The following is a 15,066-nucleotide window of genomic DNA, read 5'->3' as shown; positions in this document are numbered from 1 at the left end:
ACGGGCAAGAAGGACCATACATTCGCGAATGAAAACGGCGAGAATAACCGCGCCGAAGCAAGATGGAATCGGCGCTGTTTCCACTCTGAGGAGAGCGTCCGTTTGTGCACCAGCGTCCCTGTGAGAAGGATGGGGCAGAAATGAGGGAGGAACGAGGAAGTCCGGCCTGTCAGTCACGGCCAATGTGGGCGGAGCTACGTGGGCTCGCGACGACGAGGTAGGAAGTGGGAAACGGGGACGGAGCACAAGGTCTGGCTGCCGGCGGAGGCGTTCTCAGACTGGGTGAATATACACATACACACAGACTCACTCACACACTCACTCGCTCGTCGTAAGTACACCTGAAATCGGCTGCGTGTTCTCTGTATCTAGTCGTCCTTCGAGAAGTTTAATTTGGTCAGTAGGTTGTGAACGGTTGTGCGTGCTGAGGTAAAACCGAGGTTCGGCTTCTGGTAGAACCTACTCTGTCTTCATCATCATGACATGATGATGTCATGATGACGGTTAGGATTACGTTTGACAAACGTATTAGAATTTTGTTGCAAAACATTGAAAATGCCGAAATTGTGTGATGTGAGAGGAGTTGAAGACGTACGAGATGGCAGAGATAGCGCGCGCGCGCACACACACACACACCCACCACTCTTCCTGTGTTCAGTGCCGTTCCTGCTGCACCCGAATGTGTCACGTTTGTGGTGTGAATGATTGTGTAAACATTTCAGTTCAGTGTCCTCACCAATGTACCTGTGGGAACAACTTCGCGTTAAAACACTTGTAGAGGTAGAGCACGTTACCTTGTTTAGGAGTCCGTACACAATTTTCCACAACGTGTTGCAGAGTGTGTGTGTTTATGTGAATGTTGCTTATATTGATAGATGAAGAAATGAATCCGTACAGTTGGTGTCAACTTGGAAATGAAGTAACACGTCATATGTATTCATTTAGCTGACGCTTCTGCAAAGCTGGTTATAATTTTAATGTATCCACAATTTTTTTTTTTACCCGTTTGTACATTAATTTTAGTGTCATTAATTTCTAATGACATTGAATGTGTCATGTTTGTCATGTGAACGTTAATTTTTGTGGTAATTTTTACTGGAGCAATTGAGTTTAAGTACCTTGCTCAAGGGTACTACAGCCGGAGGTGAGATTTGCACCTGCAGCTTTTGGGTCCAAAGGCAGTAGCAGCTCTAACCACTACACTATCAGCTGTCCCTGTCCTTTTACCTTTGTTTCTTATGTGTTTCGGGAGACCAATGATGATAGCGTTCTGTAAATAGATTCGTATTACGCTGAGTGGAAATAGCTTCTGCACGCTGTACGCAGCCAAGTCGGACAGGGACGCATGGCGCTAATATGTGTGTGATGCTCTCTGTGTTTCCACAGCACAATGTCTCCAGAGGAACTCGTCTACCTCGCAGTTCTTGCTGCGTCCATTCCTGTTGGGTTCCTGTTCCGCTATCTGAGTGAGTGCTCCTGATCTCTGCAGATGTTTACCGGATGCACTGTCTTGTAAACAAATGCATTGTGTTGTGTTGCTGGGTGTTATGGTAGTGAAGTCATGGTCATGTTTTTAACAGGTCCTTCACTCAAGCAGGGGGTATCGCTGCTCCTGGGCTTAATCATCACCATAGCAACTTGCAGAATTCACACTCTGCACTCCTTCTTTACTGTACTAGGAACATGGCTTATCGTCAAGTATAGCTGGAGGTAATTATTATTGCTTCTAACTAGTATGTCTGTATACATGTTTGTATTTGTATGTACATGTATGGCTCTCAACAGACTCGTGTATATATGCCCTCATTTCCTTTATTTCAGAAATGCTCCATTTCTTTCGCTGGCATGGACCTTTCTCTATCTCTTGTTCTTCCGATTATCTACTTGGTTTGGTCTGTCATCTCCAGGACCGTTTGCCAATGCGATCCAACTTCTTCTCACACTCAAGGTATATTTTCTATTATTATTATTATTATTATTTTAATTAATTAATTAATTAATGTTTATTTGTAGATATGTATGTGGTTCTCAGAGTTTTTTTTAAATCTATAATACAGCATCAGAAAACCAAACTCAGTGTAGTGTGAATTGTTGCTCTGATTTACTTTGCATATACATGTTCTGTATGTGAAACTTGGGCCATGTAAAAAATCAGGTCCCACATAGCTCCGTATCAGGTTAGATTGTGAAAGTAAAATGTTAAACTTAAACAGAATTTCCATATTTATCTGAGAAATGTGGATAGTGATAGTATTATGAATTGAGCACTGTTGAATTCATGTAACGTCATTTGGATTGGGCACTGTTAAAAACAAAACAAGTTTTATTTGAAATATATTATGAAACAAAGATAATTCTGTACTCCTTTGGTTTAAAGCTGTTAGGCGTTAAGCAAATAAACTGAACACCAAAATGCATAACTTTCTTTGCCCTCTTTCTTTATACAGATGGTCAGTTTGGCCAACGAGGTTCACAGTTTCCACCTTATGAAAAAAGAGGATGTGAGGTCATTCTCCAAGTCTCCTCTGATTGGTGGACTTTCTCAGGAGCCTTCGCTCTATGACACAATTTCCTACAGTTACTGTTACATTGGGATAATGACAGGTAGGTGTTTTTCTACGTGAAGATGTATATACACACACACACACACACATTGATAAAACAGTGTAAATGAACAATGATGTCTTGCCATTCATAGGCACAAGCAAATTCAGTGGTTAGTTAGCTTAATTGTTGTTAATGAACTCCTCCTAATGCAATAAGAAATGCAGTTCAGATCTGTTGAGATCATGTTTTTGAAAACATTGCACTTTCTTGGTAAAATGCCCTTGTAATGTGCTTCGGCGATTCATTAAGGAGCTAATGTCTTTTGGATAGTATTAAGTCTCTCTCTTTCCCTTCCCTTTTCTGTATCACTGTAGTGCAGTATTACAGTAGCAAAATAGCAATAGCAAACTTCCTTCCATGCAGTATATTATGTTAATTTTATAACACAGACATGCGTCACTTAACGATAGGGATATGTTCTGAGAAATGCGTTGTTGGGCGATTTCGTTGTTTTGCGAACATCATAGAGTGTACTTATGCAAACCTAGATGGTATAGCCTCTATGCAGTCAAGAGGCATGGTAAACAAGATTTATGATGCTGCTGCTGGCGTAACACACCATACTGTTTTACAGTAAGCTTTTTTATAAGTAGAAAGAGTACACTCTAAAATAACGATGAAAAGTACAGTAGAGTAAATATATAAACCAGTAACACAGGTGTTCATTGTCAAGTATTATGTACTGTACATAATTGTATGTGCTATACTTTTTATACAAGTGGCAGTGCAGTAGGTTTGTTTACACCAGCACCACCACAAACATATGAGTAACACGTTGCACTGCGATGTTACAACGGCTACAACGTTGCTAGTCGATAAGAATTTTTCAGATCCATTTTCTTATGGGACCACTGTTGTAAATCCGGTCAGTCGTTAAGCAGCGCATGACTGTACGCTTTCCTCATTTGGTTTCATTTCCCTCGTTACTTGTATCATTTTGTCTCTCCTGTCCCTTTTGCCTCTTGATCTTTTTTCCCTTGTGTCTTACTTCCATCCCATTCCAATGTCTTCACCCATGGTTCTACCCACTGCCTTTCTCCAGGCCCTTTTTTTCGGTACCAGACATATTTTGATTGGCTTCAGCAACCCTGCCCCCAGTCTCTCCCTGGTCGTGTCCCTCTCCTGCAGCGCCTGCAGTTTGTACCCATGTATGGAGTCCTCTTCCTGGTCATCAATTCCTTCTTTCCCCTGGCTTATGTAAGGACAGAAGAGTTCCTAGAACATCACCTTTTGTTTAGGTATGTATTATTTGTATTGTTATATTTTATGTAAACTCTGTTTACTCTGTACTTTACTTTTGACTGACACTGCACTCCCTGCTCCAGGTTGTTCTACATGACGGCAGTATTCTTCGTGTTCAGAATGAGGTTTTATGCAGCCTGGTGTGGAGCAGAAGCGAGCTGCATCAGTGCAGGACTGGGCTGCTATCCAGAGGGGGCTCTGTCCAAGCCAGGAGGGGGACCCACTGTGAAGTACAGGTTATTTAAAACTTTTTCGGTGGAAATATTTGCTTTCTTATGGTAGTAATTGTGTTCTTTGTGTCTGTCACTGTCCCCTTTCAAATGAGTCATAATTTACATTGTTTGCTATGTTTGCTAACTTTTAATAACGTGAATTGCTTATTGCTTAAGCATAATGCATTATAGCCCAAACAATGATAAATACCATAATAGAAGAGTAATGTAGACAGTATATAATTTTTCAGTGTAATAATCCTTTCATTCCCTCTTAATTCAAACTAAGGTGCATCAGAGCCATCCAGTATGATGATATGCACTTTGAAACTCAGGGTTTGTTTGCTTCCCTTCAGCACTGCTCCTGACTCCTCAGACACCTATGATTTCAAAACCATCCAGAACATTGACTGCTACAACACAGACTTCTGTGTCAAAGTGAGGCATGGAATGAAATACTGGAACATGACTGTGCAGTGGTGGTTACATCATTACATCTATGCCAACGCACCTTTCAAAGCGTATACATTCAAGTAAGATTTTTCATGAACCTAGAAACTGCAAATTGCATTTAACATCAATAGCACAGTACATCACTTTATTGGAGTGTTTTCTCTAACTTTAGATGAAGGGTGAAAGGTGAGCAGCAGTGTTTTCAGTGTTTTTTGGAGTATAACATTTCAGCAGAAGAAAGACCTCACCCATAGTAACTTGAATTTTACAATGAATACTTCTTTGTTATTTTGCTCCTCAGGGCTGCATGGACCATGTTTATCAGTGCATACTGGCATGGTCTGCATGCTGGATACTACCTCTCCTTCCTCACCATTCCTTTGTGTATGGGGGCAGAATCTGCCCTTGAGAGTGCTGTAAGGACCAAACTGGGGCCCAAGGGTCAAAGCATCTTTGACTGGATCCACTGGTTCCTTAAGATGAGAGCCTATGACTATATGTGCATGGGTTTTGTCCTACTCAGCTTCAGGGATACTGTCAATTACTGGACCTCCATTTACTTTTGTATTCATGTCATAGCATTAGCGTGTATAGGGCTCGGCAAAGCCTTGAAAGGAAAAGGTGAAAAAAGAGAGAGAAAGTCCGATAAAGAGAAGGAGGAAAACAACCAGAAAATAAAGGCAGAGAATTAGGTGGAAGGGAAAACATTTGCCAAACTGCAATTCCAGGTATTTGGATTTGTACTCAGAACCATGCATGTTGGGAATTTTACTGTTTGTTCGCATTAGAGATTTAAAAACATGCAGATTGTATGTGCATATGCATACGAGTCTCAGTATTTCTTTGAGGTCTGCTACATGTTTTACACACAAATGAATGTCATTTATATTATGTGACTGAACTGTAAAGGCTTAACTCAGTGGTTTCAGTCCTGGTCCAAAATCCCCACTGTTTGTATTGTTTTTAACCAGTCTTGTCATTAATTAAATGAGATATTGAGCTTTTCATTCAATGTCAGCTTGAATGCTTTAGTTGAGGATCACTGTAATATTACAGTCACCTTAAATTCATGTTGAGACATACCTGTTTTAGTCAAGATATTCAGAAATCATTGTATGTGCAAAAGGCATTCTTAATTTAATACAGAACAAAGCAAGACTGAACTTTGACTAATCAGTCTAAATACTGTAGTTTAATTAAAGCCTAAGAATGATGTAGTACAGCACCCATCCATCTATTATGAATAACCACTCTTCCAGTCTAGTGTCATGGTGGTCTTGAGCCTATCCTAGAAACATAGGGCATGAGCCATGGTTCTCTCTGGCCAGGATACCAGTCTTTGGACTACTTATTAATTCTGACTGTTGTGTTAAATTAAGTTTCAATCACTTTTTTGGGATGGCTTAAAAACTAAATTTACATATTAATCATTACATCTGTTTCACTCATATACACCTTTTGTGTAATATGACGTATAGTGAGTGTCTGTTTAATATGATTTTAATAGTACAGTTCTTTACATCTCAGAAAAGCTAATCGGTTACAGAAAAAAAATCCAGCATACTCAGTGGGGTTCTTAGTCAAGTAATAAAAATAATGTTTTGAATGGTTAAATTTCACATGACTTTGTTAAATGCAGCATGCATATTGGAGTTTTACCAGAAATTTAATGTTTCTGTATTTCTTTTTTGTAGAACCATAGCATAGAAATGGATTTCTGTGAACTGGGCTGAACAATAGTCTCAAATTAGGCTCTTTCAGCTCACAACTTTGCGTTCCACTTTGTGTTAGGAAGATTTAACAGGGCAACGTTTTATTTAGTAGTTTTGTGTATGCGTTTTTTATGGGTTGTGTTTTTATATTAGTGCCACTACATGCTGGTCCAGTCCTCACCCAAGTTATTACCCTTGTTATCTGTGTTCAGCCTCTAGCTGACTTCTGGCCAGGTTATTACTGCGTCATCATTGTTGTTCATCTTTAGTATCCACTGGGCCAGTTAGTGCTAGGCATTGATAATGTACTCCTGGTTTCTTACAACAGTACAATGTCACATTTTGTTGTTCATGCTTTCATGTAATTGCAAACTGCCATTTTGAAGTATTTCTGGTTTTGTGTCAAAGACTGATGGGTGTAAAATATGGACCTACTACTGTTTTCTAAAATGGTACATTTTTTGTATTTGCACAGTGTTCTGGGATTGTCTAACTTTTTTAAAAGGCTGCTTTAGCTCTTAAGACATCAGCCTTTCACTGATGCTTTTGGAGTTTTCAGTAGTTGCCACATGTGTGCTCTCATTCTGTGTCTTCACTGCCAGACTTTGACTGCCACTTAACAAGGACCTTCAAGGTTTTGGACCAACACGTGCAGTTAAATAGAAACACCACTGATTAAAACTAGTTACACAGAGGCACTTCAGTTCACTTGTACTGCAAAAATGAAATTGACAAATGGATGATAAAATTATAAATAAAAAACAAAAACCATAGTTTTCACATTTTTTTTATACCTTTTTTTAAATAACTTGTTTAATATGGTTTTCACCTTTGCCTCATAATGCTTAGGTTGAGGGGTTCTAAACTCACAGTCCCACAAAGTGCTGTGGCTAAAACTGCTGTCACTTGTGAAAGAACTTGTCATATTTGTGTTACTCTTTTATAGCTTAGTAATATTCTTTTAATTTATGTTCCTTTTAAGGTACAACTATGTGCCATATGATTTGTTCATTCTGCTCATTGATATTTCTGTAGTAATGCTTTGTTCAATCCTTTTATTGCCATAATTATTGTAACTGTCCTGGGATGTAATTTGAATGCAGTGTTATGCTGAAAATATATTTCAGATTTTTTTTATACAACCTTTTAAGGTCTCTGTGGTTATTTAATAGAATAATTGATTTGTGACATCATTTGATTTATTAGTTGTGATTTTGCATTGTTTCTGTCTGCAGTAGCAACATTGTATGAGCAATAATTTTAATACCGTCATCTCATTTTTAAGTTTTAAAATGTATGTATGGAAATTGTGGCAACTAAGCTTACTAGAACTAGAACGGGCATAGAAATGGTTAACATTTCCTCACTAGACTTTTGTTTTTATCACCATGGAAACTAGACTACAATGACCCTCTCAAATTTTCCTTGGATTCTTTGTAGCACTGACACACACCTTATTATGCAACATCCAGCTCTAAACCCTAGACTTCAAAAGACAGAATGGTACACATCCTTTCCCTTACATCTGTTGTATAGTTACTTCTGAAGAGTCCTTGTTTCTGTACTATCTAAAGCAGTGAGGTACATTTAGCATTCAACATGTGATTTTTAAATGCCTAATCAAGAGTTGTCATGACTTTGCAGGATTAGAGACTTTTATTTATATGCCAGGGTCATTTTCATAATGCAGCCTCGAAGGAGTTAAAATAGTACAAGGAAGTTGATGGTTATTTGCATGGAGAACAAAGTTCAGGTAACGTCTTCCTGGATGAGGAATGGGGGAGCGAGATGAAGTGTTAGAATTCGTGAACAGTTTCATGGAAGTACTGGTACTTGGCAGTGATAGAAGCATCCACCGTAAGAACATACGTTGCACTACGAAGTAGCGGCTATTTTCAAGATTTCTCCATGGAGCATTCAAGTTCTAGGCAGAGCTCAACAGTAGGAGGTAAATTATACTTCTGTAGGTGGGGTCTGTGTCCTCTTTGTGACTGTACACGTGTATTCAGTTTCCTCAAATTCATTATTCGACTATTTTGTTTCTTAGTGAACATTTTTTATGCTATGTTACTATAAAGTAAATTTTAAAGGTAATCTTCCTCAGGGCACAGCAGTATTACTCTCCTTGGGGATAAACCAGCAGCTTTAAGTTTGCTAGTGAAGGTTCTTTAACTGATATGCAGTGTTTTAAATCCAAAAAATATTCCCAGGGAACATGTGGTTTTTTTTTTTCTCCTGTTAAATTAGAAAGCTCCTGTATTTTGTTTATTTCTGTACATGTAAATAGTATTTGTAAGAACCAAATTCTTACAAGCAAAATGTGACATGGATGTTATTTAATCTTTAATTTGCCATGATTTATCTTCTGCCTTCAATCTTTAGTCCAGATAAGATATGGCTCCCATGAGTCGTTGAGGCTGAGGGAGAGGTCCTTTGCTTTCACTGACCAGAGGCCCCCTCAGTACAGCTGGAACCCCAGTCCAACAGAAGAGGGAAGAGAAGAGTCCACAGGCAAGCTGCTCCAAGACCTCAGAGAGCTGCCTATGCCCATGGCTCTTAAAAAAGCTATAAGGTACCATACGCAGCAGGAAGCCATTGTTAATACATTAGTCGTCTTTAATGAGCCAAGAGTTAATATTGACCGACAGCAAACATTGAACGAACTCTATCTACTTAATTCTGATAAAATTTTCATTGGTCCTTCGACATAAACCGTATACCTGTTTAAAAGATTTTGATGATAAAAAAAGAATTAGAATGTTTGATATATGTAGCTACAAACAGATGAGTTGTGGTAAATTCACTATTTCTGTCCAACTACTTTCTGAGTCTTGTATCAGGTGTGCAGTGAGCTACTTCATGAACAGTTTACATTCCCGTCTTATTTTGTGAACGTAGACAAGTTCGACAGATGAAGGTACCAATAATATCCAGCTGGCAATCCTGGAAAAAAAGCAAGGCCAAAGCAATGAAGAGATTTCTGGAAGTTGTTGGAGAGGCTATGGCCTACATTGCACCGTGGCGGCGAACACTACACCAAATTGGCGGTGTGTTTTGTAAACCCGTTTTCATGCTTTAATTTTCACTGTTTAAATGTAAATAATTCCATTATACCAGCAGCCAATAAATGGTTTTTAAATTTATAGTTGTGACATAATATATTGAATGAATCCCTGAATTATGTTGAATTGTTTTGTTCCTCCTAAACAGGGCATTTTGGCGGTGGTGTGCAGTCCTACTTCTTATTTCTGCAGTTCTTGGTTGTGCTCAACTTCCTATCATGCTTGCTGATTGCGGGATTTGTCCTTACCCCGAGTATTGTCCTTCAGTCTAGTAGTTATGTGAACAGCTCGAATATTCAAACCATTCCTGGTAAGACGTATTAATGTCTTATTATTATTCGTTCTCAAACTTTGTCCAAGGTGACATTCTGATTAATGGAAAATTGTTTACAGTCTGATGTTCATATAATGGCAAATTGATGTCACAATGAATTAGTGACTTCTGACAATCATTTTCCTGTCTTGTTGTTCCTGTTAGGTAAAAGTGAATGTATGGACTATAGTCACAGTCCTCAGAGCTTGTTTGTTTTCTACCAATACTTCCTTGACTTGCTTAGTGGAACGGTAAGAAACTGTAATATGATACATGAAATATGGTGTGACATTACCTTGGATTCAACAATTACTTTTAACCACTGGTGGACACTTCGGTGACTCAGCTTTTTTACACATTGTTCTTGTCTAAATGTATGGATACAGCCATTAGCACCACATCTCCTAACAATTAATTCACATCGCTGGCAAACTTTGCATTCCGATTCTCCTTCCTCAGGGTTTTATGGAGTATTCATACCTCTTCTATGGTTTTTATAACAATACTGTGTTGGTGAGCATGGAATTCTCATACAACATCCCCCTGGCTTACCTGCTCACTGCAGTGTTCTACCTGATATTCTGCCTGATCTGCATAGTCTTTCGGTGAGTTGAGAAAACACTGGTGGACCCCTTGGGTCTGTTCTTTACTGTGATTCTTTTAAAGCCTCACAGGAACTGCAGCTGGCAATGTGTGATGCAATAACCGTTTGTCTACCGTTCAGACATTACTGTCATTATATTTACACTTTAGCATTTATGCACAGCTACAAAAAATGAGTCCCTTGAGTCTGCTGTATAGCCTTGATGTACATGTTTGTTTTTTTGGTTACAGGATGGGAGCCGTTGTCCGTATTGCTGTGAAAACAGGCGGCGGGGCTGTTGGTGGGTACAGCAGAATGGTTTTCACAGGATGGGATTTTGGCCTTCAAGGGAATCGAGCAGTCAGGCTGAAGCGGAATAACATTCGCTATCAGTTGCAGGTTAGTGCCACAACATCTGTGATGCACTTAACATGTCATTGTACAGGTGGTCCCCGATTTACGATGGGGTAACGTTCCGCGAAACCCATCGTAAGTCGAAAATATCGTAAGTCAAATGCGTTTAATACACCTAATCTACCAAACATCATAACCTGGCATCCATGCAATGGATATTACAGGCTTGCCACCTTCATGCTGGGCAATTATCTTGAGTTTCTCTTCAAGAGTCATTGCTCTCCTCTTCTTCTTCTCACCAGTAGCAGGAGACACGGATGGGCGTTTCTGTGACATTATGGATGCACAAAACACAACGTAGATTCAGGGGGTATCTGTATAGCGACTGCGTGACAGACTGAGAGATTCAGATCGCTGCCGCTGCCCTGCATCGTGAGAGAGTATCGTACCGCATATCACTTTCCCAGGAAAAAAATCAAAATTCAGAGTATGGTTTCTACTGAATGTCTATCACCAGCTCACCGATATAAAGTTGAAAAATTGCAAGTCAGACCATAATAAATCAGGAACTACCTGTAATCATTTGTTGCTTAGGCAACATGTTTTCATGCCCTCTGTGCCTGTGCCCTTCAGGTGGACTTGGAGGATGAGCGCCTCAAACAGCACGCTGCCTCTCTAACTCTGGCTCAGATTGTGGGCCTATACTCATTGCGTGCATTTCTCAACCTTGTTGTCCTTGGGCTAAATGGGGGAGCTTTTTACGCCATCTTCAGAGCTACCCAGTTCAGCCAGGTCAGTGCAAATGGAACTTTGTAGCACTGGAGTACTTCTGGATGGTGTTATTTTAACGAAGGTGAACCAAAGAATTTCCACTTTGGATTCAATCTCCAGCAATCTATGCATAACAGTAAGTGCCAGGTGAGAGCCCAAACCAAATCTACTGTTCACTATTCTTTCAGAGCAATTCTGGGGGAACCTTTCTGGATTTATTGGTGGAGTATCTGCCCTCTATTGTCATTACGGCAGCCAACTTTGTTGTGCCATTCCTGTGTGACCAAATTGCTCTCCTGGAGAGACACACTCCCAGTACCACAGTCATTATGGCACTCCTCAGGTGAGATGTGGCTCTTTCATTGCGGAGATTTGGCTGGAGGGTTCAGGGGTGCAGAAGGAGGAACCTGGGGGAGATGGAGGTATAGTGGGGGGTTGACTTTGAAAGGCTGTGTTTGAGACTCTTGGGTAAGGGGTTGTTGAGCAGGCTGGTTTGGAACAATTTGTGCCACACGTGATATTTATGCGTGTTTGAATGTACTTCATATAATCTTGTTTGATGTCTTAAGGCAAATTATATTTCTATTTAGATCTGTATATGTTCAGTGAAACCAACAAGACTGTCAGTATATTTTGGCAGATGAATCTCAACTGCATTTGTTATTTTACCGATAAAACCAATACGCCAGGTCCTTAACTTATAAGACGTTGGGATTGGAAGCCTGTTTTATTTGTTCACAAGGTAAACCACTAGGACACAATCAATAAAAGTTCAATAATACAGACATCGCTCATATTTATGCTTGTGTGATTGTGTGTGATCTGTGTGGTAAAGTTCCACTCTCATCTAGGGCGGTGTTTCTTCGTCTGGCAAGTCTAGCAGTGCTGCTCTTTACACTGTGGAGTGGGATCACCTGCAGTGGAAACCTTCAGAGTCCATATTGTAACATTTGTGATTATAACCACAAACAATATCCGGTACAGTTTGTCTCTTTCTGTAGAAAATGTAAACCTCTGCTTTGCCATTAAAAGGCACAGATTTTGCAGAAAACCACAAATCTTTCCTGTTCTATACATCTTAAATAGTGCTGGGAGACCCGTGTTGGTCAGGAAATGTACAAACTGGCCATATTTGACTTCATCTCTGTGGTTGCAGTGATGATTTTGGTGGAGTTCCCACGCAGGTAGGTTCTTTTTCACACTGCGTCTTCCTCAACACGGTGACATATCTATGCTTTAGCCAAAACTCTCATGCACTTCTGTTCCAATACTTTTAACAGCCTCCCAGAATTTTAACTTACCTCCTGTTTCTAACCCTTTATGTAGGATAATTGTGGATAACTGCTCTTGCAAGCTGACACAGTTTGTGGGGCGGCAGGCGTTTGTGGTGCCGCAGAATGTCTTGGGTCTGGTCTATGCACAGACGGTTGTGTGGATCGGCGCGCTCTTTTGTCCGCTGCTGCCCGTTGTCAACACCATAAAGTTCATCATCATTTTCTATCTCAGAAAGGTGAGGCTTGGTTCAGCATATGTCTGGGATGACTTTTTGTCTTTAGAGGTGCTTATCTGTCATAGAACCTCTTTTCTCCTTCGGTATTTAGCGAATACATTCCCTTTAACTGAAACAGTGTTACTACAGATTCTGCTGTCTGGTTTCTGAATCCCAGCTCTTCTGGCAGTTGTGCTAGGTCTGTTCTGTAGGAAAACACAAAAACATAGAACTACCTTTGTTGGTATCAGCTGGCTGTTTTTCCACTGGGCAGGAGGTTTGCATTAAGAAGGCAGAATTTTTGTACAGTTCCAGATTGCAAGAAAGATTCTGATTCTCATCTGTTTCTCTGACAACTTTTTGATGCTATTTGTGTTATAATTATATAACATTCCTTCCAGTGTTTCCTTCATCGCTTTATACTTTTCCCCATCCAGTTTTATTCATTATATTTCATTATACTGTAACTAAACTTCTCTACCTTATACAAAATTTAACTATGTACAGAAATAGTTTAATTTTTAATTTAGCCTTATTCTGCTAAACCTTGTTTCCTCTGTCTCTTTCTTACAGATAACGCTTTTCCACAATTGCCGTCCTGCAGATCGGACCTTTCGCTCCAGCAGCTCCAACTTCTTTTTTTTTCTTGTGCTTCTCTTAGGCTGGATTTTGGCTTCTATCACCTTGATATACAGTGTAGCAGAGTGAGAAACTGACAAGTTTTTAACCTTTTTTTATTTCAAAATTATTCTTTTTTTCGGCTTATGCCTTTGTTCTTAGCATCTTTAAGTGTTAGGTTTTATAGCACAGTATTCATGTTATATGCATAGTATATACATGTGTATATGTGCGTGGAATTTTCATGATAATTTTTAAACTTACTTTCTGGCAGTCTTTAAAACTCCTGAAATCAGTATCAGAATGAGTTTTATTAGCCAAACGTGCTGACACATGCAAGGAATTTGCTGTGGTTCTAGATGCCTCCAGTATTTACAGACAAACAAACAGCTGGCACAGAATTACAGAGTAAATAAATAACATATATACAGAGTATACAGTGTAATGTAGAAATGTGGGAAACAAAAAGATTATACATCTGTTTCATTAGAGTCCTTGGGTTTAAATTTTATGCGACAGTTCTCAGCAGCAGTGTAGCAACAATCCATGACACTGATGATGTAGTACTGTGTTTCTGCATTTCAGAATCCAGCCATCCATGGGTTGTGGGCCATTCCGCTCTCTCAACATGATGTGGACTGTTGTTCCCAACTCTTTGCTCACTCTGTCCGACTCCACCAAACGGTTCATGTACTTCATTGGTTCCCAGGCCTTCTCCGTTCCTCTGTTTATATTTTTGTGGTAAGAACAACATTCACCGTTTGCCTGACCATACATTTGTTTGTTTTCCCCGCATCTCTGTACCTGTATCTTTACCTCTCTCTGTGCCTTCCTCAGTGTGACTCTGTTCAGTGTTGGCTTTTTATAAAGCTGACCTCTTTTCAAATCTAGAAAATGATTTCAATATAAAACTCAACATGCTTTCTTTTAATGTTAGTATACATTCAGATAAAACGGAAGACTCCCAAGTGTACTACAAGACTTCCTGTGTACTTATACTGAAACCCCTGGCAATGTGCTTGTCTTTGGGCTGGGAATGTAATTTTGTCTTTACTGTGTATTCTCTTTGCAGTGTCGTGTTATGCTATGTTGCTGCTTTAGCATCGGTCTATGGAAACACTGCCTCTCTACTTAGAACACAACTTAAAATGGCAAGTTTTCATCACATGATAATTCTGAGATATCAGTCTCATGCACCTTCAGATCCACTGAGTTTCTTAATTTTTAATATAACATTGCTTATTTTTCATTCTGAAAAGCTGGTGCAGCAATTAAAATTTTATTTTAGTTTTTTCCCCACACTTTAAACAGATTATTCATCACCATTTTGCAACACTATCTTTTTAATTATGGAAATTTGTTAATATGTCAATATTTTGGAATAGTTAAAAAAACATGTTACTAGTCTGTAGAAAAGTTGGTTGAATACCAAATTGTGCTCTAGTAAATAGAGAAGTAATATTTGCCTTGTGCTTTATTTGTAAGATAACTGCTTTAAATATTGAATTATATTACAACACTATTTAAGTTCAGTATAACCGCTGTTATGCATCTGTTTCTTGTTGCATGAACTGATGTAATATCTGGATGTTGATTGTGTGTGTGTGTGTGTGTGTGTGTGTGTGTGTGTGTGTGTGTGTGTGTGTGTTT

At 39.3% G+C, this 15,066-nt stretch overlaps 2 protein-coding genes across 4 annotated transcripts; both read left to right on the top strand.

Moving 5' to 3' along the window:
• The first annotated feature begins 213 nt into the window (after positions 1-213).
• mboat7 (membrane bound O-acyltransferase domain containing 7) lies at positions 214-7,356 on the top strand. Of its 3 annotated transcripts, none has more exons than XM_018735127.2 (9): positions 214-282; positions 1,387-1,466; positions 1,581-1,710; positions 1,822-1,948; positions 2,448-2,604; positions 3,650-3,845; positions 3,933-4,079; positions 4,418-4,594; positions 4,816-7,356. In XM_018735127.2, exons 2-9 carry the CDS (start codon positions 1,391-1,393, stop codon positions 5,204-5,206), a joined length of 1,401 nt encoding a protein of 466 aa, XP_018590643.1. In that variant the 5' UTR covers positions 214-282; positions 1,387-1,390; the 3' UTR covers positions 5,207-7,356. The 3 variants fall into 3 exon arrangements, with proteins under 3 accessions (XP_018590643.1, XP_018590639.1, XP_029115620.1); XM_018735123.2 differs by having other exon boundaries at positions 3,933-4,085; XM_029259787.1 differs by lacking the exon at positions 4,816-7,356 and having other exon boundaries at positions 3,933-4,085; positions 4,418-4,598.
• A 36-nt stretch (positions 7,357-7,392) lies between these two features.
• On the top strand, positions 7,393-14,432 carry tmc4 (transmembrane channel-like 4). The gene is made up of 14 exons (XM_018735288.1): positions 7,393-8,174; positions 8,609-8,798; positions 9,125-9,273; positions 9,437-9,598; positions 9,767-9,852; positions 10,061-10,206; positions 10,436-10,583; positions 11,172-11,330; positions 11,498-11,652; positions 12,161-12,287; positions 12,396-12,493; positions 12,636-12,819; positions 13,372-13,502; positions 14,002-14,432. Exons 1-14 carry the CDS (start codon positions 8,135-8,137, stop codon positions 14,159-14,161), a joined length of 1,935 nt encoding a protein of 644 aa, XP_018590804.1. The 5' UTR covers positions 7,393-8,134; the 3' UTR covers positions 14,162-14,432.
• The last annotated feature ends 634 nt before the right edge of the window (positions 14,433-15,066 follow it).

Source organism: Scleropages formosus, chromosome 18 (assembly GCF_900964775.1).
Source record: "Scleropages formosus chromosome 18, fSclFor1.1, whole genome shotgun sequence".
NCBI lineage: Eukaryota > Metazoa > Chordata > Actinopteri > Osteoglossiformes > Osteoglossidae > Scleropages > Scleropages formosus.
The sequence above is the reverse complement of the archived record's forward strand: the minus strand, read 5'-3'. Positions and strand labels throughout refer to the sequence as shown.

What these genes read in the sequence shown, in the direction of transcription:
- mboat7 (XM_018735123.2), top strand. Translation starts at nt 1,391, where the DNA reads ATGTCTCCAGAGGAACTCGTCTACCTCGCAGTTCTTGCTGCGTCCATT. An exon ending in AACTTCTTCTCACACTCAAG is followed by an intron (nt 1,949 to 2,447) that starts GTATATTTTCTA and finishes TTCTTTATACAG; the next exon opens with ATGGTCAGTTTGGCCAACGA. An exon ending in TTACATTGGGATAATGACAG is followed by an intron (nt 2,605 to 3,649) that starts GTAGGTGTTTTT and finishes GCCTTTCTCCAG; the next exon opens with GCCCTTTTTTTCGGTACCAG.
- tmc4 (XM_018735288.1), top strand. Translation starts at nt 8,135, where the DNA reads ATGGAGCATTCAAGTTCTAGGCAGAGCTCAACAGTAGGAG. An exon ending in AACACTACACCAAATTGGCG is followed by an intron (nt 9,274 to 9,436) that starts GTGTGTTTTGTA and finishes CCTCCTAAACAG; the next exon opens with GGCATTTTGGCGGTGGTGTG. An exon ending in GAATATTCAAACCATTCCTG is followed by an intron (nt 9,599 to 9,766) that starts GTAAGACGTATT and finishes TGTTCCTGTTAG; the next exon opens with GTAAAAGTGAATGTATGGAC.